The 26,500-nt window shown below is 38.9% G+C and overlaps 1 protein-coding gene across 1 annotated transcript in view; it reads right to left on the bottom strand.

Annotated features, from left to right (window-relative positions):
• LOC124282612 overlaps nucleotides 1–26,500 on the bottom strand; it is a 71,294-nt gene that overhangs the window by 22,765 nt on the left and 22,029 nt on the right. Inside the window, 8 exon segments of the mRNA XM_046718637.1 lie at nucleotides 342–494; nucleotides 1,797–1,985; nucleotides 2,414–2,544; nucleotides 3,371–3,554; nucleotides 5,440–5,518; nucleotides 6,085–6,163; nucleotides 6,804–6,958; nucleotides 11,611–11,797. Coding sequence (XP_046574593.1) covers nucleotides 342–494; nucleotides 1,797–1,985; nucleotides 2,414–2,544; nucleotides 3,371–3,554; nucleotides 5,440–5,518; nucleotides 6,085–6,163; nucleotides 6,804–6,958; nucleotides 11,611–11,797 — 1,157 coding nt within the window.

Below are 26,500 nucleotides of genomic sequence, written 5' to 3'. Positions count from 1 at the left end.
ATCATATTATGACGTCATACAATTGTTAGTGATACAGCTTCTCGGCGAAGAGTTTGGCAGTTACCGTGGCAGAGGGTTATATTTTTTCCAGTTGTCACCCTCCTGGGAAACTTGTTAAACCATCATTGACCAATGAAATTAAAGTATTTTACATGAAGGTAAGATAATATTCTTTGTACATCTTGTATCCCTTGAAAGAGGTGGAAGAAAAAGAAGAGAGCCAACACTTCTGTCAATTCTTAAAAGGTGTTCACAATAACTGCAACATCATTTTTCACCTGTGGTGATGGTTGTCATACACGCATCTCATTGGTAATGAAGATATTTAATAACTGTAATACCTTTTGAGACATCAGCCACGGGAAGAGCCGTTCATTGATAAAGGTCCTTGCAGCACCAAACTGGGACACATCTTCTTCAGTGGATGTGTTATTGCCATACATGAACACATTGTGTTTGCGACTGTGGCCGTGAAGGTCACAATATAAAAGCACCTGTCAGAAAGAAAACTTTACTTACAATTTGTGAAAAATACTCATGGACCTAAAGTCCATGCCACATGTATTCTTGTGAACTTCATGATTTGCAACTGTGTTGGCAGCAGCTTTGAAAATGGTTTGTGAGCAAGTGACATTAAATCTTTAGGAGTGAGTGAGTGAGATTAGTTTTATGCCGCTTTTAGCAATATTCCAGCAATATCACAGCAGGGGACACCAGAATTTGGCTTCACACATTGTACCCATGTGGGGAATTAAACCCGGGTCTTCGGCAAGACGAGCGAACGCTTCAACCACTAGGCTACCCCATCGCCCCTTAAATCTTTATGACATAACAATGACATGATCCACTACAACTCTTTGTTCTTCAACATGCACTATTTACGGAATATTCCAGCCTTGCCAGTGGTGGGTCACCAGAAAAGTGGTTCACACATAGCACCTACCGTATGTACATTAAGCAAGGCAACTGACCTACCCCATCAACCTTTTGCAACTGATTATCGTCAGATTCACACATTGTCCCCATGTTACTGAATCGAACCCTGGTATTTGGCCTGATGAGTGATCTCTTTAACCACTAGGCTACCCTACCACCCAAGTACTATGAAAAACACCAAGTGGTCCAAAACTTCATTACATACGGAGTAGTACATAATGCCCAAAACTCATCCCTAAAGAGTCATATCCAATCTCAGGCTAATAACTACATTGCCAGTGGTCAATCTTACTTTTAGAACAGATTCATTGTATTTTTGGACCACATTAATTGTTATTTGTTTGAACACTTTCATTGATATTTGCAAAACAGGATTATTATCATTTGTGGAACAGGTTCATGTATATTCAGAACTGGTTCACTGTACGATTTGTTAAAACAGGTTCATTCACCATGCACAGGGGGCATGGTAGACGAGCTGTCTAAGGCACCGCGCTAGTAAGCAAAAGGTGCCTGGATCGATCCCCACTTGTGACCGGGTGTAAAAACCTTGGAGCTAACATTACTTGCAGGTTGTGCACTTAAAAGAACCCACTCATCTGATGGTAGGTGACCAGATGGTGGACACACAAACATGTGCAGACACCTAGTTGCAGGTATAGTAACATGCATCATCACTGGACAAAATACTGTGACTATGTGTCCCAGTTCACCCAGCTGCAAATGGGTACCTTGGGTACCCATCATCATCATCATCATCATCATCATCATCATTGTGGTATTAGTGGAACAAGTTCATTGTTATTTGCGTTCATGTTTATTGTAGGGTGGAGTATCTGTAAGGGTGTGTAGCAACTGACCTCATGCCTCTGCACCAACATGTCCACCATGCTCTTGACATACCAGATGGTTGGGAAACTCTCGCACCGCGGGTGGCGGTAGTTCCTGTTGAGGTCTCGGTCGGCGAGAGAGCAGCGGTAATTCCCCACAATCACACCATCAGGATTTAACATTGGCACTATTTTGAAGATAACACTATTGCGAAGTTTCTGGAATATGTACACAATAACATTCTTCAATAAAAGTTTTGTTGAACAAACTGTCAGAGATGAACATTCTAATAGTAAGACAGAGATTAAAAGACCATTCAGTGGGTGGAAAAAAAGTCCATAACTTAAAGACCTGTGTAATAACAATGTATTATAGAGACGAAAATGTTGGGGTCAAGGTTGAGGTCAAGGTCCATGGCAGGGAGACAATCAGGGGTGAGTCACACCAAAACCTCTTATGTTCATGGGCACAATTAGATATATTAATAAAGAAAAAAAGACATACATTTTACAGTTTAAACAAATTTTGCATATTTTCACGAGAAGTAATAACTTGGCAAAGAAATGCTTGGGGTGAATAGTATAACTGACTGGCAAGTAAGACTGGCTTCATGCCTAAGTATGTCCATTGACTGAGTCTGACTAACCTCAGCTACCGGGTGGGAGCTCGTGACAAAGTCTAGAAGTCCCTTCATCATCCAGCTGGCCTGGGACTCCCCTGGGTGGACACGGGCAGACACCACAACTGCCTTCTTCCTCACTCCTGGTGTTGCATGCTCTGTGACCAACAGTCACCAGTGTCAGACATTAGGGTACAAATGGCATCATCTACATTACAGTCATATGAAGGTGGTGGTGATGGAATAGGGTTTAACGTCATGTTTGAGAATATTTCGCTCATATGACGATGTGCATGCGTGTGTATGTGTATGTGCGCCTGCTTGTACTAGCCCAGACTTAAGCTGGTTTTATAGTGCTAGCCCACTGAGATACTATGCCGCAGTGAAGCATGAATACCCCACTCAGACACATTATACTGACTACGAGCCGACCAGTCCTTGTTGTACCCATTAATGCTGAGCGCCAGGCAGGGACCAACAAGTACCATATTTTAACGTCTTTTGGTATGACGTGGTCGGGGATTGAACCCGCGACCTTCCACACTCGGCGGACGCTCTAACCACTACACCACGGAGGAGGTCTCATATGAAGGGTTCCATCTATGCTTTTACTGGATCAAGTACACTTACCATGAGCGAGCCAAGTTTAATTTCTACAGCACTAATTATAACCTGGAATCCACACAATTTTAGTCTTAAAGTGATGAAAACTCCCATGCTTTTACCTCTATTTATGACTGTCATACCACTACACTTGCTTTGAGGTAGACATCTCATATCCCAGATTTGTCTTGGCTTAGGAATATTCAGCTTCATTTTGTTCATACAATGGTTGGAATATGTGTCCTTGTGTGTAGTGCTAGATTACTGTAATAGTTTTGCCATTTTTCCAACTGTCACCTATTCTCTTGGAGGCCATGTTTAGGCTATATTTGTGTGTGACATGTAGATCTGCGGTGCTGCTCTGGGTATGTCGACACCTACCAAAGTTAGTGACTGTGATGAGGAAGCAGCTGTTGCCGGCCCGAGTCTCACACAGCACCTCCCGCCTCATGAACTGCTCACGCTCCGGGTCCTGCAGTAGGGTGTCCAGGTCCTCCTTCAGGTCCGTGAATGTGTAGGGGTAGCAGTGGGCCAGGTAGTATGTGTCTTCAGCATGAGGGAACTCCTGCAACAGTTACATCAGTGAACATAGGGGTTGGCCATGTGTCTCCCCTGAGGGAACTCCTGCAACAGTTACATCAGTGAATAGGTTGGCCATGTGTCTCCCCTGAGGGAACTCCTGCAACAGCTACATCAGTGAACAGGTTGGCCATGTGTCTCCCCTGAGGGAACTCCTGCAACAGTTACATCAGTGAACAGGTTGGCCATGTGTCTCCCCTGAGGGAACTCCTGCAACAGTTACATCAGTGAACAGGTGGTGGCCATGTGTCTCCCCTGAGGGAACTCCTGCAACAGTTACATCAGTGAACAGGTTACATCAGTTGGTCATGTGTCCCCTGAGGGAACTCCTGCAACAGTTACATCAGTGAACAGAGGGGTTGGCCATGTGTCTCCCCTGAGGGAACTCCTGCAACAGTTACATCAGTGAACAGAGGGTTGGTCATGTGTCTCCCCTGAGGGAACTCCTGCAACAGTTACATCAGTGAACATAGGGGTTGGTCATGTGTCTCCCCTGAGGGAACTCCTGCAACAGTTACATCAGTGAACAGAGGGGTTGGTCATGTGTCTCCCCTGAGGGAACTCCTGCAACAGTTACATCAGTGAACAGAGGGGTTGGTCATGTGTCTCCCCTGAGGGAACTCCTGCAACAGTTACATCAGTGAACAGAGGGGTTGGTCATGTGTCTCCCCTGAGGGAACTCCTGCAACAGTTACATCAATGAACAGGGGGGTTGATTATGTGTCTCCCCTGAGGAAACACCTGTTGTTTTAGGCCCTGTTTGTGATCTATAAGTATTCAGTCTGGATCAGACAGTATAGCGCCTGACATGCATGTTAATCTATGCAACTGTGATACAACGACATGCGTTCAACCACTGAAAACCTTTTAGTCGTCTGTTAGGACAAGTGAAGTGAATGATGACAGACCTTTTATAAGGGACCATGTTGTAAGAGGTGACTAATGGGATCGGGTGGTCAGGCTCACTGACTTGTTTGACATGTCATCGGTTCCCAATTGCGCAGATCGATGCTCATGATGTTGATCACTAGATTGTTTGGTTCAGACTCAATTATTTACAGACCGCCGCCATAAAGCTGGATTATTGCTGAGTGTGGCGTAAAACTAAACTCACTCACTGTAAGGGACCAACAGTTACATGATTGAGGGCAAGTGAATAAGGTTAAATTGATGTATGGTCACGTCGGGAGTAATACCTAAGTATGTAAGTTGTGAATGTTTACTATTTTTTTAGAAATCCACAAACATGGGTTATTGACACAAGGATTTATACCTACATCAAGCAAATCCTGACACAGCCAAGAGACATAATTATCAATGCTCTGTATAACAGGTTACCCGGTTGTGGTTGGTGAACTTGCTGTTTCATATTGTTGTAACCCTAAGACAAAGGTTTACAAGTAGTTAACCACCCAGGAAGTGATATAAAATACACAATGCCATTTTAGAAAGTGATCAAATGTAACATATTTTATATTTGGGATTACACTTTCTTAGTAAAGTACAGATTCTAGTACTTTTTGGGTTGAGTCCCATCCGGGATTCGAACCTGAGGGTGTGGGTTTGAGTGAGTGAGTGAGTGAGTAAGTGAGATTGGTTTTGTGCCGCTTTTAGCAATATTCCATCAATATTACGGCGGGGGACACGAGAAATGGGATTCACACAATGTACCCATGTGGGGAATGGAACCTGGGTCTTCGGCATGACGAGCCAATGCTTTACCCACTAGGCTACCCCACCGCCCGGTGTGGGTTCGAATCCCGGATGGGACTCAACCCCAAAAGTACTAGAATCTGTACTTTACTAAGAAAGTGTAATCCCAAATATAACATGTTACACAGGAAGTGATAGTGTCCCAGCATGCATCTTACCATCTGCCACTCCAGGTAGTAGTAAGCTATGCTGCGCTGTAGCAGCGGGCAGTGAAGGTAGGTCATATTGCGACTGTAGCTGAAACGGCAGAAAATAGTTCAACTGTATCACACACTGGGCTGGTTTATATCTCTTTTCAATAAATCAGCTTAATTAATGTATTGTTAAATTTATAGTAAGAGACTGAGTTGTGTTTCATGCTGCTTTAACAATATTCCAGCAATATTACAACAGGGGCCATCAGAAATAGGCTTCACATGTTGTATCCAAGTAGGGAAACAAACCAGGGCCTTGATGAGCAAACACTTTAACCACTAGGCCACCCACCCCATTGGGTTTATGGTAAACTACCTTTGTTACATGAAAACAAATATCATGGAAGAAAGTTAGTGTGTCTAATTTGGGTAAGAGCAGAAACACACAATGGTAATGAAGACATCTGTACTTCATGTCTAAGAATCCAATCGCTGAGTAAAAAATCAATTTGTCAGTTGTCAAACTGTTAAAAAAAGTTAATTAAAAAAGTTAATTCAAACCAGTAGCTGATTCTTTACTTTTTTCCATCAGCATATGTCAATTCATCACCATAACTATCCGTATGGTATCCACAAATACGTATTACTTCACTAAGAACAGTGTAGTACCTGATGTGGTGGCCTGTACGGTACCAGCCAGTCTTCCTATCTCGAGCATTTTGTTCTGAGTATCCCAGTGGCCGCATACCTGGTATAAATCAAACAGAATTTAATCAAAACTGTTCATCAATTTTTTATAAGGATATTGAAACATTTAATTCTGTTGCCAATCTCAAAACAATGCATCGGAATGAAAGTTGCACCTATCTCATGAAAGTTGCACCTATCTCACTACAGATCTGAATAGTATTTGTATGATGAGATCTCTAAGCAATTACTCCAATTCAGTTCCCAACCAGGACACTCACAGTATCCAATTGTGAGTAGGATATTAAATGACATTTAGATATCTGGGGATGTCCCCTTCCCCAAAAATTTTGAATCTCCCATTTTGTATTTACCGTTCAGATTAACAATGTTTCATTTGTGCAAATACTGTCACTGACAAAAATCAATAGTCACTTTGTTAGTTCATGCTTTAGAAATAGCATTAACTTCGAAGCTAAGTATATTTCTTTGGCATCAAACAATGTGAAAATTCAAATCCCACCCCTATTAACAATGACTGACAAATATAGCTTTCTTGTCTTGAACCCTCAAAGTAACTTTCTTGTCTTGAACCTCAAAGTAACTGGTTATGAAACTAAAAAGATAAATTGTAAACTATTTTCTAACCAATAAACGTTTTATCTTTACATCCAACTACGCAGACCACAAACCACACTGACCATAATTATACAGACTGTCCCTCTTGAGTAGGTTGACGATGCGGAACTTGTACGTGACCCCTGGTACAGCATTCTTGACCCGGAAGTAGTACCACTGTGTATGGCGGTTTGTGTACAGGTCCGTCTTTAGCACCAGTTCATATTCATACTGACCTCTGGAATAACATACCAAGCTTTGAAAAGACAATACATCAAGTGCATATTGATAATGGTGTAAAAATCTACATCGAAACATCGCTCAATGCAATAAACAAGAAGTTGTCATCCATAACGTTATATGCTTCATATTTTAATGATTCATCAGTTTCATTCATACCTGAGAAACACATGCGTAACTATTCATATTTGTATGTCATGCTAATGATGAAGATTGTTTATTATGTTTGAGAAATAAACGTGAATCTTTGAAACTCCAGAATCACAATACACCCTGTGCATAAATATTTCAAATTTCAAAAAAACACGAAACCAACTTCAAACATAATGTATTGTGTGCTACAGGTGGCTCCATTATGTCAAGAAAAACATAATATATTGTGTGCTACAGGTGGCTCCATTATGTCAAGAAAAACATAATATATTGTGTGCTACAGGTGGCTCCATTATGTCAAGAAAAACATAATATATTGTGTGCTACAGGTGGCTCCATTATGTCAAGAAAAACATAATGTATTGTGTGCTACAGGTGGCTCCATTATGTCAAGAAAAAAACATAATGTATTGTGTGCTACAGGTGGCTCCATTATGTCAAGAAAAACATAATATATTGTGTGTGCTACAGGTGGCTCCATTATGTCAAGAAAAACATAATATATTGTGTGCTACAGGTGGCTCCATTATGTCAAGAAAAACATAATATATTGTGTGCTACAGGTGGCTCCATTATGTCAAGAAAAACATAATGTATTGTGTGCTACAGGTGGCTCCATTATGTCAAGAAAAACATAATATATTGTGTGCTACAGGTGGCTCCATTATGTCAAGAAAAACATAATATATTGTGTGCTACAGGTGGCTCCATTATGTCAAGAAAAACATAATATATTGTGTGCTACAGGTGGCTCCATTATGTCAAGAAAAACATAATATATTGTGTGCTACAGGTGGCTCCATTATGTCAAGAAAAACATAATATATTGTGTGCTACAGGTGGCTCCATTATGTCAAGAAAAATAACATAACATATTGTCAAGAAAAACATAATATATTGTGTGCTACAGGTGGCTCCATTATGTCAAGAAAACATAATATATTGTGTGCTACAGGTGGCTCCATTATGTCAAGAAAAACATAATATATTGTGTGTGGCTCCATTATGTCAAGAAAAACATAACATATTGTGTGCTACAGGTGGCTCCATTATGTCAAGAAAAACATAATATATTGTGTGCTACAGGTGGCTCCATTATGTCAAGAAAAACATAATATATTGTGTGCTACAGGTGGCTCCATTATGTCAAGAAAAACATAATATATTGTGTGCTACAGGTGGCTCCATTATGTCAAGAAAAACATAATATATTGTGTGCTACAGGTGGCTCCATTATGTCAAGAAAAACATAATATATTGTGTGCTACAGGTGGCTCCATTATGTCAAGAAAAACATAATATATTGTGTGCTACAGGTGGCTCCATTATGTCAAGAAAAACATAATATATTGTGTGCTACAGGTGGCTCCATTATGTCAAGAAAAACATATATATATTGTGTGCTACAGGTGGCTCCATTATGTCAAGAAAAACATAATATATTGTGTGCTACAGGTGGCTCCATTATGTCAAGAAAAACATAACATATTGTGTGCTACAGGTGGCTCCATTATGTCAAGAAAAACATAATATATTATTGTGCTACAGGTGGCTCCATTATGTCAAGAAAAACATAATATATTGTGTGCTACAGGTGGCTCCATTATGTCAAGAAAAACATAATATATTGTGTGCTACAGGTGGCTCCATTATGTCAAGAAAACATAATATATTGTGTGCTACAGGTGGCTCCATTATGTCAAGAAAAACATAATATATTGTGTGCTACAGGTGGCTCCATTATGTCAAGAAAAACATAACATATTGTGTGCTACAGGTGGCTCCATTATGTCAAGAAAAACATAACATATTGTGTGCTACAGGTGGCTCCATTATGTCAAGAAAAACATAATATATTGTGCTACAGGTTGCTACATATATTGGTGCTACAGGTGGCTCCATTATGTCAAGAAAAACATAATATATTGTGTGCTACAGGTGGCTCCATTATGTCAAGAAAAGAAAAACATAATATATTGTGTGCTACAGGTGGCTCCATTATGTCAAGAAAAACATAATATATTGTGTGCTACAGGTGGCTCCATTATGTCAAGAAAAACATAATATATTGTGTGTTACAGGTGGCTCCATTATGTCAAGAAAAACATAATATATTGTGTTACAGGTGGCTCCATTATGTCAAGAAAAACATAATATATTGTGTGTGCTACAGGTGGCTCCATTATGTCAAGAAAAACATAACATATTGTGTGCTACAGGTGGCTCCATTATGTCAAGAAAAACATAACATATTGTGTGCTACAGGTGGCTCCATTATGTCAAGAAAAACATAATATATTGTGTGCTACAGGTGGCTCCATTATGTCAAGAAAAACATAACATATTGTGTGCTACAGGTGGCTCCATTATGTCAAGAAAAACATAAGAAACAAACAATACAGAGTATTTTTTATAACCAATGACTAGATCCCTTATCTAAAAATTCTTATTGATTCTGAGGAAAGTGTTGTCATTAAATACTCAAATACACCCCACACAAGGGGCATCTGATCTATGAGTCGATTCTTGAACAATTGTTACTGACAACAGACTGAAAGTGAGAACTTAATCACTCCCCAGACAGCAAGTCATGGCTGGAGTTAAAGATTACAGACTTTGAAAATGACACATCAAAGCCTAAACAGGAAACTTGAATAAAGCATATTTCATTTGAGTGAATTCACACAAACTTGGATAAAAATAATTAGGTTCATGATAGTCAGCACATTCAGTTTAGAATAATTATTACTCAACAATGATAATCCTTTAGGATGTATTTATATTGCACAGAGGTTAAGCAGCTTGTATGTCAAAAGGTATACTTCATGTATTTTCAGCTCTAATATAAGTCTGTAAATGTATGAAAGTTACAGCCATAATATCACTGACAATACCAATATTTTATGCTACAATCAATCTATTAATTGATTGACTGATTGATGTTTTATGCTCCTTTAAGCAATATTTTATAGCAATTTCATGGTCTGAAATTGCAGAAATGGGTTACACACATTGTACCCATGGGGAGAATGAAACTTGGGTTTCTGAATGACAAACAAATGCTTTGATCATTGGTCTACCCTACCACCCATTATTGCTGACACTGGGAGCATTACAGAAAATATCTTAATATCTCATACAATGAAAGGATTTTAAAAAAATGCATTCTTAACCACAGAAGTATGAAAATCTATTGACAATCAAAAATGCCCAAATAGAAACGGTTCCACAGAAAAACAGGTATTAAATACGTGATGACTGTTATAAAAAGGTGAAACTTAATATCTTAAAATTCATTAATTTATGTTTTGTTTATATATAGTGGCACAATGTTTACAATGCCCTAGCCAGTGAAAAACTTCACCACCTAACTACGACCTCTCTTTAAGCAGTAAACATTCGTTATGTGACGTTAACAAAACAAAACGTCCACATAAACTCCAGTCAAGTAAACCTATATTCAAACCAACACTAACAAATCAGCGTACAGTGACTTGGGATATCTCCACCCATATCCACCTGACAACTACAGGGGATAACAGGTCGTATCCCTCCAGCAGTGTATACAAACACACTGCCTACCTACAGAAACTAGCGCTGGGCCGACACCTTGGTTTTTGCCAGTCTACTGGCGAAGTCAATATTTGATAATGGATTTATCTGGCAACAATTACACTTCAGTGTACTGCTAATAAACAAGGGTGCCAGGAGTGAAATGGTTGTTACTTCTGAAGCATACCAAGACTTTTTTGTAAGTCAATTTAACAATGATAATACTGGCAACTTCTCTGGTGATCTCTTTACAGCATATACAGATATACTTTACACCAAACATATGTACCTGGCTACTCCGCTACGGAATACCTTCAAGGATCTGTTTAATAGACTTGTATAGTCCTTGTCAGACACAAAGAAGGAGTGCTGGGAATTGGTCAAAATCATAATTGTTTTTCAACAAATCATCATGGGTCATTTTGAAATTTTCCCTGATATTTTTGTTAATGGACAAAAAAATAAAGAAAAAACCCTGTAGTATTGCACAAAAAGGCATTGGCAAATTTCACATCTTTAAAGGATATAGTAGGTTAGGAACATTAATTTCTTGGATTCTTGAAGATAAATGTTGGAATGAAGTGGTCATGAAACCAAAGTTCTATCACAAGTAAATATGTGATGAACCTTATGAGTTTACTATCAGCTATTTTCAGAGTTTGGGGTTAAAGTAAAACCCATGAGTAAGTGCAAGCAAAGTGCTGACAACAATGCTCCTATGATTATAGGATCCTGGTACAAACAAAGGGAGTTAACTCAGTGTACTGCTTCACAATAGACAACCAGGTAACTCAACCAACCTGCACTACCAATATACTGAGCTGACTATACAGATCCTACTCAGAAAAAGTTAAACAATGGTTCTATGCTACTGCAACACACAGCGTTACAATTGTGGGTGTTTCCTAACTTTGTCTGAACAGTATAGAAGTATTATATCCTTACACTCTCCTGGCTTGGCGTAGATTGCCGCTCTCAAAGCGAGACTCAAACAGGAGGTTTGGACAGCATCCCTCCGGAACAGGCTGTGCATGGTGTTCTCGTGGGCTGCGTTCAGAGTCGTACACAATCAGCACTCCGCGCCACCGCCCATGGAAGGGCGTGTCCTGGTTTTCTGCTGTTCTGGAGACCGCTGAAACACAAGGAAACTGCATAAGAAACTGTCCTTGAGAAACTAATATTCCTATTATATCCCACAAGAAGTATCACTGGCAAACAAAGATTAGTGTCAATAATAAAGTATATTCATGATCTGTGACTAAAAAGTGCATGAGTTTACAGTTGTGCATCTACAGGGCACATGTGAACTTGTTTCACACAAACTTTATGATTTATTTTGAATTTGTCATATACTCATCACACTATGTCGGTGCTCATATTCGATGGTGTTCATCAGAACGTATGCACCGAGATGTAGGAAGCTTCTGTCAATCAATAAACCAAATAGTCCCTAATTTTATCACCCCATGAGCCCATCTTTGCCAGTGTTAAGTGAAGTTCTTATCTATAAGTAAATGACAGGTAAATGCCTCAGTTATTAAAAATCCATGATACAGTGTAATTACAGATACTTTATCAAAACCTAATGTAATATAAAGAGGAGGTGCTACCAAACCTACCAGATAAGTCATACAAGGAAAAGCAGCTCTTAGAAAAAGTATTGAATATATGTCTTATTTCATGTCTTAAATCTATTTAATGAGTTAGTGAGTGAATTGGGATTGTTATTGTCACAATATATCATCTATGACTGTTATATATGAGTTCTACATGACTGAAGTTCTCTTAGTATTATTAGAGCTATATAACAGGGATCTGTAAACACCATGGAATAGAGAGTTCAAGGGTAATATTCCCCTGACCACTGATAATAATAATGGAATAGAGAGTTCAAGGGTAATATTTTCCTGACCACTGATAATAATAATGGAATAGAGAGTTCAAGGGTAATATTCCCTGACCACTGATAATAATAATGGAATAGAGAGTTCAAGGTTAATATTCCCCTGACCACTGATAATAATAATGGAATAGAGAGTTCAAGGGTAATATTTCCCTGACCACTGATAATAATAATGGAATAGAGAGTTCAAGGGTAATATTCCCTGACCACTGATAATAATAATGGAATAGAGAGTTCAAGGGTAATATTTCCCTGACCACTGATACTAATAACTGATAATAATTCAACCTGGACCACACAAAAATGTGACACAGCTCAGATGTCAAGTGAGTGAGTGACTTGGGTTGATAAAGGATCAGTTCTGACCTGCTTGAATCTTGCATCCAACTTTTATCACTGCAAAGTTATTTAAACTAAAATGTAGAGGAACCTATGAAACACCATTGATTCAGAAGTAAGCACCTACATGATGACAACTAAATAACACAAACATCTGGCTATAAAACATAATTCAAACATCTAAACATCTTACACAACCACAGTATCAAGAACTTGACCTTCAAATGAGAGTAGTCTCCCCTTCATCAAGGTAACAAGACCTTCTATGCGAATCAATTTTGTTTTCTCACAACTGTTTTGTGGTATTATAAATATAAGGCATGTAAAGTCATAGTGTCATCTAGTAACCATCATATTTTCATGCACTGTGAATTTGTTTTAAGGGGAGTAGGCTTGGATAAGTTGGCAGTCCCAGCAAATGTGAATCATGACACTCAAACAACCTGTTTACTTGTTCCAGTTATTGTGTAGCCATACTCATCAGTTTCAGTAATGTAGTAAACATCTAAGACCTGTACCACTTCAGGCTTTTGTCCCACATTAAGCAGACCTGTCATGTTCAAACTGGAATTTTGTTCAAAGTAGTGTTTATCCAATTCACTCTGTTTTGTTTATCACTATAGCAGTTAATTACCCCAACTACAGTGTTCCAGCTTCACATGGGGCACAAATAATGTCAGCACCATACTGTGGAACATAGTCTTATTGGAAACAGTCATACTGGGCTACAGTAACCAGTAATATCTTTCATTATCCAGTAAGTCACTTTGTGGAACAAAAACGGTATTAATCAAAGAGGAACTTGTATTACATTCTCTACATATCAAAAGAATAAAGATTACAAATCATTAAATCATACAATTCATTTCAATACTTCAAGAAAGAAATATATGAACTGGACTTGGATAACATTCTGACTCTGAAAGGAAATAAGTGTCAGTATTGCTCGGGGCAACCATCCAATCAGAAAACAGTGGCGTTCTGTAAGTGGTGAGGATAGGGTTTCAAGTGGTCATAGTTTGAAGGCAGAAACACATTTATATCACTTGACAGTCACTTGAGCACAGAGTTGTCTCCCTTCGTGCCACTCTTCAGGACTGGTGACAGTGACAGATGGGAAAGTACTCGAAGAAAATACCCCCTACTTTCTCTGTGTTTTTCAAGATGACAAACTCATGTTGAGGTCATAGCAACCATTGTGCACTGTCACAACCTTGTCTGTGAGTGAGTGAGTGAGTGAGTGATAGGTATTCAGTGTTGTAGTCAGCCATGTATGTGCAATATCCCTGTATTTCTGAAATATGTGCCAGAGTATAATTTGTTCCTTTCATTCTGGAGTAAAACTTTAAAGAAACATTGCCAGTGGCCAGTTTGAATTGTGGAGAATTCATCCATTGTGCCTGGGTGAAATGTCACACTAAAACATTGTTTACTTATTTGTTTTCAAACTCACCAAATTCCAGTTAAGGCTCAACATACAAAAACTTCAGCATATTTTCATGGCTGATCATATTTGCAGTCTAGGCTTAATGCTACATTCAGCTGTAGGCCAGCTCTATGAAAGCAGTACGTAAATAATTGAGTTTGGACCAGACAATCCAATATTTGATGTCATGAACATCAATCCATGCAGTTGGGATACCATGACATTCATCTATCAAATCAGACCACCCAATCCTTTTATGAGTCCAGCCTGTTTGGCATAACACCCTAGATGTTGAGGGGTGTTTTTCTGATGCATATACTTATGAATCTGAAAAGTGAACACTATGGCTATAATATTACACAGAGATGTCAAATATCTACCAGTAATTTCCTTTAGATGGTGTAAATTCAAGTACAAATACTCAGGTGGTTTGAAAAAACAACAACACTGCCATGTGCTGTGTGAAACTTTGCTATGCATTAAAAAGCAGTAAATGTCTTCACCTTCTAGTGTACACCCATTAAAGTACTGTGCAACGATATATTTATTTACATCTTTAGGGAAACTGAAATTAAACAAATTACTGTCTGATATATGAACAATACTATATGTCAATAATATAATAATGTTACACATTCAACATATAAATTGCTTGCCATAAATGAAAAAATTGTCATCAAGACACAGATGTTGCATATGCATGAAGAAAAGTATCATGTGACCCACCATGTGATTATGCAAACAATATCCAAATTTATGGCGAACTTACTTTGGTGGTCATGATAGCGTATATTCTAAATCATCCAAATGATGTATTTATCGATTATCAGTAAGAACATTTCAGAAAAATAATTGGTGACTTGATAAAAACAGATACCTGGGATCACTAAAAAATATGCTAGTTTTGAAATTCAATTCTCCAGCTAATTATCTGATATTTACATTTTGAAAGATACATTAATAAATACTGACTGTTCAAAGTTGTGAGATTTATGATAAATCTCATTATTTCCAATGGTCATTGTCATCAATTTTGCTTTGCCAAAAATGACAAGAAGCGGGGAATTCAGAAGTAAAAGAACACACAATTCTTTCACAGTTAATTAGTTAATCCATCATTACAGATTAAGTACTGTAATATGAAAGAATCAAGTGTTTTGTAACCTCTTGAATAGTAAATATTAAAACTGACATCGGTTTTGCTCATTTTGGTCTGACAATTTATTAGTTCTCATGTAGTATTTCTTTAATGAGTGAGTGAATAAGTGAGTGAGTTTGGTTTTACGCTGCTTTTAGCAATATTCCAGCAACATCACGGCGGGGGACACCAGAATTAGGCTTCACACATTGTACCCATGTGGGGAATCGAACCCGGGTCTTCGGTGACGAGCCAATACTTTACCCACTAGGCTACCCTACCGCCCCAAAATCTTTAATGAAATAGTACTGACTGAGTTTAGTTTTACGCCTCTTTTAGCATATTCCAGCAATATCACGGCAGGGGACACCCATGTGGGGAATCGAACCCGGGTCTTCGGCATGACAATGAAATAGTAATACAAATCCTGTCTAATAAACTATGAAACAACTATCCTGTCTATAATTTCAGAGGTAACAAATTGCCTCGTCACAACTTACCGTCATCATCATCCTGAGGCACTTCTTCCTCAGGCTCTTTCTCGGCCAGAGGTTCCTCCTCCAATGGGCAATCAGAGATGTGTTTAGGTGTAACCAGAATTTCACCATCATAGTATTGGGGCCAGTATGGTCCATAGGGCCAGAATTTAATATCAGGAGGCCTTGTCTTATACTTGTTGATGTACTCCTCCAACTGTTGTGAGTACGACAGATAACTGATCTTACTGTAGATGGGAGATGGTGAGTCGGTATCGCTGGACTCTGTTGCTGCAATCTGACCTTCCTCCATTCTCAATCCTGCACATGCCCTCCCAACATTTCACATCCATAAAACTTGACATCTGCTGGGTGTTATCTATTAGAACTGGCCACTTTGGCTAATATTTTAGTGTCAGTATCATAAATTATAGAATACCGCCATCAAGATACATCAGTCTTCACAAACATCATGTCGATCCAATTATGTCCATAAACATGACAACATGTAACAAACTAAAAAGTCCCATGAATTGATTGTTCTCCAAGAGCAAGGGTTTCTTCACATTTTGTCCATATTTGTTTTACATTCCTTTTGAAAAGTCAAACATGTTCACCATGTTTCCAAAGCCCTTCCCTACAGACCCAATGATCCAGTTCACGAACCCTCAACTCTCATAAATCTTCCTTGATTCTTGCAGATCCAGTGTGTATTATCACACTCCACATAAAGCCATAAGCAGTTACAATTACTGCTCTTTAAACAATTTCTGTCCTTTTGATCCAATGGTTTGTCTTGGAATATATGTCATCCTTCCACACGTGACAGTTTGGAGATTTTGCCTATTGCTTCTGTACGAATCTGTGACACAATGTCTGACAGAGACTTGAGGGCTTACACCCACAAAACACCATAATCCCAATATTTTCACATCTATTGAACCAACACACACCTACTAAGGATAAAGCCAAACATTTATAGCTACAGCATAAGCATAATGATAATATGACGGATCTTCTATCTCACACTCCGTTGTGAGTGGATCTATAAATGGTACGTTATTTCCTAAGCATTGAATTCCAACGGTGATCCTCTTTTCTCCCAGCGATTATAACCTGGTGAAGATTAAGTGCATTTGTCAATAAATACCACCAGCCTAGCTCCACCCGCCTATCTGGATGTTGGGTATAAATGTTTATACTGACGACAGAATAGAGCCATCAAACAAGTCAGCCTCATAAATCTCCCTCTCAGGGTGATTTGATTTTCTTTATCCAAAAACTATGGGAGAAAATGTTCTCACACGTTGACAAAAGCATTGTACCTACTTCCACAGCACTTGGCTCAAATGCATGAACACTGACGTGAAAAGTCATCAGTTTTAGCTCAATTACTGACACGTCTGCTTGAGGTTGAAATTCCAGCTCTCACTTCTCCATTTGTCTGACCAACACAAGACGAACACAATGGCCAGGGCTTCTATCGCTAAGCTTAATGCCACTTTATTAATCAGGACTCTAGAGAATAGTTCCACTTGGTAGAACGTCTTACACAGTTATTCATTTACATATCCTGAAGGAACAGGAAATAGTATTAAGCATAATCCTAAGTGAAGGTCGAAGGGTATGAAATGTCCATTTAGCAGAAGACCCTGCACAGCTTCCACCAGGAGTGGATTGTTTAGTAAGTAGGAAAAACAACAGGATTTAATCTTCCCAAATATTAAGTATACCATAAAGCTGCATATAGAAATTATTTTGTGCTGTTTGGGTACTAGAGACACTCATGAAATTGCAACAGGCTAGTCATTATTTCATTATGACTAACAGGTCAATCTTAAACAATTATCTGTCTTCTGTTCAACCCGGACATAAACTCTGGTACTCACACCACTGAACCATCAACATGTTTAATTGGTTTTACACAATATGGTAGAAACACGAGAATCCTGACATTAACTTCATTTTCCATGTCTACAAATTTGGTTTTGTTCAACAAATATATCATTCAGTATCAATGTGTGCCTATTCTCTACATTTCCCTGACATGAACTCTCCTGGTTCTCACAGATCTCAGATATTTTCAAGGAGTTGACTGGTTTTCTTCATCAATACAAATCCATTCCTACATTAAGGGCTTAATTCCCTTGTTCCTTGCATCACGAGTATTATCATCACATCCAAAACCAAACTGTTTCCAGAAACTTTTTCAACAACACAATCACATTCCACCATCCCATGAAACCATCTTAACCATCTTCAAATATCATTTTTCAGTCTGTTCTTCCAATTTTTTATCCTTTGACTCGTCCACTATTTCATTCTTGTCTGACTTTTGTGCCTTTCGTGACAGCGAAGCAGACGACAGGTATAGATGTGCAATCGTGAGTGAACGCCGTCGCTTCAACTCCTGTTCAGCATCCAAACTCTGTAGCACCACACTCTGCTTCTTGGTAACACTGCGTGGAGAATCCATAATGGTGGAACAGCAAGTACTACATTGTTTACACTACTACTTGCATTAGAACCTGCAAGCAAATTGGTATCTTTGGCATTATTCTCATAGATTCTGTCAAAGACATACAAATACTGTTCTCCTAAAAACAAATCTGATAGAAAAACAAAAGTCATGAAAATATCAATCTAACTTTCAGCACACTTCAGATTTTGAACACATAGCTAATCTAAGACTCTGGAATGAAATATCAAAGACAATCATAGGATATCCAGCAAAACAGACTAAAACACCACTACACCTTATAAGTATCAAAACACATGCCCATTTACTCAGCCCAGATTAATAAATGACAGAACCCAATGGTCTTGAGCCAAACTTACAAACTATCTACCTCAATAGTCACCATCAGCCAGTGTTCAAAACCACGACCACATACGCCTTCAATGTCAGCTAGCCTCAAACAACATCACTGGACGCTCAACCGGACTCGCTCAATAACATTTCAAAACAACCAATGTATGACGACAGTTCAAGAACCTGTTATCAAATCGCTAACAAGATCAAATTTCTGGCCCCAATTCAACCCCTGAACTTTCTATTGTGAGAAGAAGTTAAAGAATTGGTGATCAGTGACTCTGAACTGAGCCAGTCAATCAACACATTTAACATATTTTCACACCCCTCTTATTACATTCTCAACACTGACCAAATGAGAAACCCTGGCTTTGTCAACATTAAGACTTGCTTTTATTCCCTTTGAATAAAACCTCATTAAGGTGACACATGCATTCACATTCACTGTTCAAGCATACATAAGAAAAACCTCCATGTTGGCAGAGATCAAAGAGGGCAATGAATATTGAGTTTCCTGGTTATGTGTTTAACACTGACTCGATCATTGTAAAGATCTTTTCAGTTAACCAGCAGTAATTGCTGAAGTGAGTTTACTTACTGGCAATATCACCATACATGAAATATTTGCTCAGGAACTTAGTAACACCATTACATTCTCTCATCAACACTTCTGTGGAATCTCTTTGATAAAAATATCATTGCAGATTCGGACTTAACACATTGCTTGTCACCTTCAAAATTAAGATTTCAAACAAACCTTTTAAAAAACAACCACATTCCAACCATACATAAGATACAATAACTATATGGAGTTTCCGACCAAATCACAAAACATACAAACTTGTCACTAAACTTTAATAAGCATTAATTTCTAAAAATGTACATAAAATTAGACAAACATCATTTTAACAAGCATGAACGTAGTTACTCACTCACTTATAGCCAGGAACAGTGTAACATGGAAAGTTCCTGTGACCTCCAGTCAAACACTTACAACCTACTACCAGTCTCCCAGTAACAACCATATTGCAATCTCCACTGTTGAGGTTCGTGGAGAGACAACACGCCATGACGTGACTCACGCTGCCTACTGTCTGATGGAAGATAACAGGCTTTGAATACAATGTGGCTGTAGGTGATGAAATAGACCAAAGCTTCAGGTCTATTGTTCTGGCATTTGAGTGAACATCAGTTTATGTTGGGTCAGTATTGTAGAGAAGAACTCACTTTGACTGAAGGACTCCATATATCTGAGATATTCAGTACAAACTGTAAAAGTACAAACAGCCACTGAATGCAAGTTCACCTGTATTTCAGATGTGACTACACTTTACTTTAATACTTAATGTTTCAGTTGAAAAAATAAAAATAAAATTTAATCTTCCAGGGTAGGCACCATTGTTCATTGTCAACCATTCAACAGCTCACTCATTCAAGGTAACTAAATTCACAGCACTGTAGGATAAATGGCAAGCCCCTCTCACACTTAGAACTACTGTCGGTGCCTGTACACACCCATGTTAATGTAAGCCAGCTTTATATTTACTTAACAAGCAGTCACATTCACAATGAGATGTTCCAGGGAATCCCCATGCTGGTGGTCTGTTGGCCTTCTCTAACAGGGAATCCCTATGTTGGTGGGATGTGGGCCTATTCTGACACAGAATCCCATGTTGGTGGGATGTGGGCCTATTCTGACATGGAATCCCCATGTTGGAGGGATGTGGGCCTATTCTGACACAGAATCCCAATGTTGGTAGTCTGTGGGCCTTCACTAACTGGGAATCCCATGTTGGTGGGATGTGGGCCTATTTTGACACAGAATCCCATGTTGGTGGGATGTGGGCCTATTCTGACACAGAATCCCAATGTTGGTAGTATGTGGGCCTTCACTAACTGGAAATCCCATGTTGGTGGATGTGTGCCTATTCTGACACGGAATCTCCATATTGGTGGGATGTGGGCCTATTTTGACACAGAATCCCATGTTGGTGGGATGTGTGCCTATTCTGACACGGAATCTCCATGTTGGTAGTATGTGGGCCTTCACTAACTGGAAATCCCATGTTGGTGGATGTGTGCCTATTCTGACACGGAATCTCCATATTGGTGGGATGTGGGCCTATTTTGACACAGAATCCCATGTTGGTGGGATGTGTGCCTATTCTGACACGGAATCTCCATATTGGTGGGATGTGGGCCTTCTCTGACATGAAATCCTATGTTGGTGGGATGTGGGCCTATTCTGACAAACATGCCCATGTTGGTAACCTGGATACCCTATTCTGACTGGATACCCAACGTTGGTAACCTGGATACCTATTCTGACCAAGATTCCCCATGTTGGTAACCATGATACCTATTCTGACCAGGAATCCCCATGTTGGTAACCTGGATACCTATTCTGACAAAGATCCCCATGTTGGTAACCTGGATACCTATTCTGACCAGGAATCCCCATGTTGGTAACCTGGATACCTATTCTGACTATGATCCCCCATGTTGGTAACCTGGATACCTATTCTGACCAAGATTCCCCATGTTGGTAACCTGGATACCTATTCTGACCAAGATTCCCCATGTTGGTAACCTGGATACCTTCCCATGGATACCTATTCTGACTATGATCCCCATGTTGGTAACCTGGATACCTATTCTGACTAAGATTCCCCATGTTGGTAACCTGGATACCTATTCTGACCTGGATACCTATTCTGACCAGGAATCCCCATGTTGGTAACCTGGATACCTTATTCTGACTATGATCCCCCATGTTGGTAACCTGGATACCTATTCTGACAAAGATCCCCCATGTTGGTAACCTGGATACTTATTCTGACAACAATCCCCCATGTTGGTAACCTGGATACCTATTCTGACCAGGAATCCCCATGTTGGTAACCTGGATACCTATTCTGAATCCCCATGTTGGTAACCTGGATACCTATTCTGACCTGGATACCTATTCTGACTATGATCCCCCATGTTGGTAACCTGATCCCCATGTTGGTAACCTGGATACCTATTCTGACTATGATCCCCCATGTTGGTAACCTGGATACCTATTCTGGGCAATGATTCGAGAGTCAATAAGAGTCTCCAGGAACCTGCAAGTCTGGGCTATTGCGAGAAGAAGAAAATTGTGCTTGTCAGAGGAAAAGTTAATGAGCCTGTGAGATTTAGTGTCTACTTCACTTTCTCCATTTATGTGTGCTGTTATCAGGGAGATCACAGGGATTTGCCTCAATGATCCATACCTTGAACATAACCAACAAATGGTCAGTCTGACATAGGCTGGAAAACATGTGTTGGATAATAACAGTATTCTCGGCTTGGTGCTCACATGAAATGGATTCATTACTCCCATGTCACAAAAGGACCAAGCAGTGTTGTGTGATAACAGGATATAAGACTTTGATAATCAATTGAGTGGCATGTTTTATATCACTTTTAGCAATAGTCAATCAATATCATGGCATGTTATAACCAAATCTAATCTAATTGTTTTGTGCAGTTTTTATTTCAATCGTAACACTCCCTGATATTGAACTGTATGTTACAATGTTAGAACACATAAAATTTATGAAACCAAGGTTATACATACATGTACACATGACAGCAATAAGCAGAAAGTCTGTTATATAACAAACAGTTACATAAAAATTCCTACAAACATTTCTTTGCTACATTTTTTTCTAGCATTTTCAGGATTTATATAAGACATTTTTTCTTACAAAACAGGAATACAAATTTAAGTGTCTCGCTCTGCATAATCTTTTTGCCTAACAGATGCCACTAGTACCATAACATGTGTAAATTTGTCCTTCTGGAATAATAAAATCAAGATAAAACTCCAACCAGTCGGTACCATTCAGTCCCGTCACAGCCACTCGGAAAGTCCCAATAAATAGTTGTGTGGAATATATGGTCAGGATTGCCCGCCAAATGGACACTATAACACTGATGTGTTATGGGTGAGGGTAGCTGTCATGATGACATGGCGGCACTATCTAGATGTAACTGACCCCAGAGACATGACTATCTCCCATCTAGTCACCACAACAAACATTTACTGTAACACAGCAGACCTCAATATTACAGGGTACAGCATATCTACACTGAATCTGGTAACATGATGAAGGGAGCATGTTCACAGACCAACACTGTACAGAAATACAGAATATTGTTGTGTCACACTCACCTTACAAAGTGATTGTCATAATTCTTTTATTTCCCATATGTAATACAAGAATTCTTACATATGCTTTGTATAATCAGTAGAATCACAAGCAGATGAAATAATTTCTTTATAACTAATTATTTCTTAATCCTTTTCAGTTGCTTTTTAGAAAAATGCACTGATTGCAACTTGGAAAACCGCAACAGTTCAACCTTCAGTCACATCATCGTTTCTGATGTGATGTCATTATGACCTAAAGTCACAATAAGATTCAAACATGATGGTCAATAGGCAGGACTCCTCTGGTTTACTGTTTAAAGGCAAGAAGCTTAAAATCAGTTTGATTTAGTCACACAAAAAAGAGGTTTTTGAATCAGATCCAAATGGTTTGTAATGTCGGCATCTTGAAGCTTTTTAAAATGCAAATTCAAACATTAAACATAATTGGTTTAAATATACCAGTCAGTTAAACAGAGGCAGCATTAAAAATTGCTGCATAATAGTATTTCAGTTTAACGGTATATAATGAGGCTTGTCAGCTTGATGTGAGGAGAAAGTCTGTAATAGGAGATACTTAAAACCCATGAGCACAGGAATGGTGTCGACAATCCAATAAATATTCAGTCACATTTGGTTCAAAAAGGGTTGAAGCAGCAATAATGGGTTTCTGAAACACCCAAGTGTCACAATCCTGAACACAACATAGCCATCTGCATGCCTTCTCAAGACTGGGATTGACAAAGTAAGCGAACAACGACCCATATGCAAAGACAAATATCTACTGAAAGGCATGGAGCTGACAAACCAATAAATATTTGGGCAAATTAGGGATTCAGGACAATGATGAAACATTCTGGAAATCCTGTGGGTCACCTATGCAGCCTTCCAAGTCATGGATTGACAAACTAAGCTAATGACGGCTCATATGCAAAGCATAATATCTAATGAAAAACGCAACTTCCTGTTCATAAACCCAAATGGTTTTGCACCGACTTCCACCAATAAAATGGAAAAACAAACTGAATAAATACAATCCATTTTAGATTCTGTGGTCCTGTAATCCTTTAAACCCAAAACATACTCCCATGCACACATAAAACAGAAGTCAGCTAGCAACCAGTTAATTGATTACATTTTTTGCACAGCAAATTTCAGGTATACCTTTCATTCAAGTCCTGCTTGCCGGACCTCACAATTCGTACAAACAAAGCAAATCCCTGTGAACATACAGCACCGCCATGTTTGTTTCATGTTTAATGCCTAAACACAAGATAACCACAGACTCCCTGGTGTGAACATATCTACAGGATATGAAAAGATTATGCAGAGATTATGCAGAAGTGAACAATGCCCTTCGCAAGTAATTGACTAAATCTGGTCGATCCACATTTCCATGTATTAACATCTGCAAAATGCCGTACAAATTGACGATCAGGCACAGAAAATATTGACCAGATTCAAGATGGCTCAATGGGAAAAAATTTCTGACTCGCTTTTTGCTTGCCAATAAGCTGAATGGTAATTGGAGAATCTGTGAAGGTATTTAGCACTAGAGCACTCATATCTTAACAACACAGGCATGCCTGTCAAGCAATGTGTTCAAATGAGAACGGTAAGGTACAAGCTCTTTTCAAAGAGTCATGCCATAATCTTTCCGATAGCTATTCAACTGCAGACCCTTAATACAGTTCAATTAGGCCGTGTGTATACAAAGTCGGCCCAAACTCTCTGGCCTTCATTCAATCACAAAGCAATCCTCTCTCCACCCTAGCTATATACACAAACACACCTCACGTGCACCCTATTTATGACTGAATCTCATTTGACTCGATTTGGCTTTTACATATACCAGCATAATGGGATTTTCTCCTGTTTGCACAAACATACTAATTATCATGTAAGTTCAAGATTTCTGTGTGGAATCTATACAGGGAAAGGCCAAGAGGTTTTGCCAGGGGTGACAGAAGGTGTTGACTATGAACTTGCTGTGCATTTAAACACATTACATGGGAAGAGACTGTCTGTATTATACAACTTCATACTGCCAGTCACTGTCTGTCACTAACTTATAACCTGACACCTTGGTCATTAATCATTATTCTTCAAGAAGTCCACCACTACGTAAAATAAATTTAATAATTTGTAAAAGATCAGCCATCACATATTCTTAAGCCACAGGGTAGCCTAGTGGTTAACACCTTCTTAAGCCACAGGGTAGCCTAGTGGTTAAAGCGTTCACTCATCACTTTGAAGGTCCAGTTTGATTCCCCACATGTCTGCAATGTGTGAAGCCAATTTCTGGTATCCCTTGCCATGATATTCCAGGTATATTGCTAAAAGTGGCATTAAACAATATTCACTCACTCTTAGGCCACAGGCCACTTGTGTTTCAGGTCGAAGAATAAGCTATGTTTTCACTTGCAACCACGCATGTCATATCTATTTTAACACAAGCCTGATACTGTCCCCATGGAAAACAGTCACTCCTGTATTACATTTACTTTAATCAGGGAAGGTTATTGGAATCAATATACATGTATTCTAAGGGGAAAAAAACAAATAAAGTCCTGTAACTTAACTGAAAAGTCATTTCATCCAAAACTGAAACATTTTTGCCATACATATTGAAACTATTTGTTTAGAGCTACCTACCAACTATGCTCACAGAAGTACTACTTATTGCTTAGTATGTATCCTACTATAAGTAGTGCTGCAACAATATCACAACAAGCCTAACTTGTAGCCATGTGAAGAATCAAACCTGGAGACAAGTGAACACCTGGACCACTGGGCTATTACAGATGCCCATATGATTATCATTTTGTGGTAATCTTGTCTTTAGGCCAAGCAAGAGGTTGATGTGAAAAGTGTTCTCACAAGAAATATGACAAATATTTATGAATGAACATTGCTGGTGACATCTCATCAGCAACACTATCACTGTAACAGCATAATTGACAGAAAATATCATACTGACTCCCAAAACATAAATAAACATCACTTGTGATGCCATATCAACAATATTTGATCTATGGCACCACATAAAATCATGTTTATGGACTTTCCATACCTTCTCCAAAAATGTGAACAAACATCACATCAACAACATCTAAACTGTGACACCATACAGCAACATCATACTGTTCATGCACACACCATACCTTCTCCAAAAATGTGAACAAACATCACATCAGCAACATCTAACCTGCGACAACATACAGCAACATTCTAAAGTTTATGCAAACACCACACCTTCTCCAAAAATGTGAACAAACATCACATCAGCAACATCTAACTTGCGACAACATACAGCAACATTCTAAAGTTTATGCAGACACTACACCTTCTCCAAAAAAGTGAACAAACATCACATCAGCAACACCTAACCTATGACACCATACAGCAACATTCTAAAAGTTTATGCAGACACCACACCTTCTCCAAAAATGTGAACAAAAATCACATCAGCAACATCTAACCTGTGACAACATACAGCAACATTCTAAAAGTTTATGCAGACACCACACCTTCTCCAAAAATGTGAACAAACATCACATCAGC

This window comes from Haliotis rubra, unplaced genomic scaffold, assembly GCF_003918875.1.
Source record: "Haliotis rubra isolate DU_JTF1 unplaced genomic scaffold, ASM391887v1 Scf30, whole genome shotgun sequence".
Taxonomy (NCBI): domain Eukaryota; kingdom Metazoa; phylum Mollusca; class Gastropoda; order Lepetellida; family Haliotidae; genus Haliotis; species Haliotis rubra.
The sequence above is the reverse complement of the archived record's forward strand: the minus strand, read 5'-3'. Positions and strand labels throughout refer to the sequence as shown.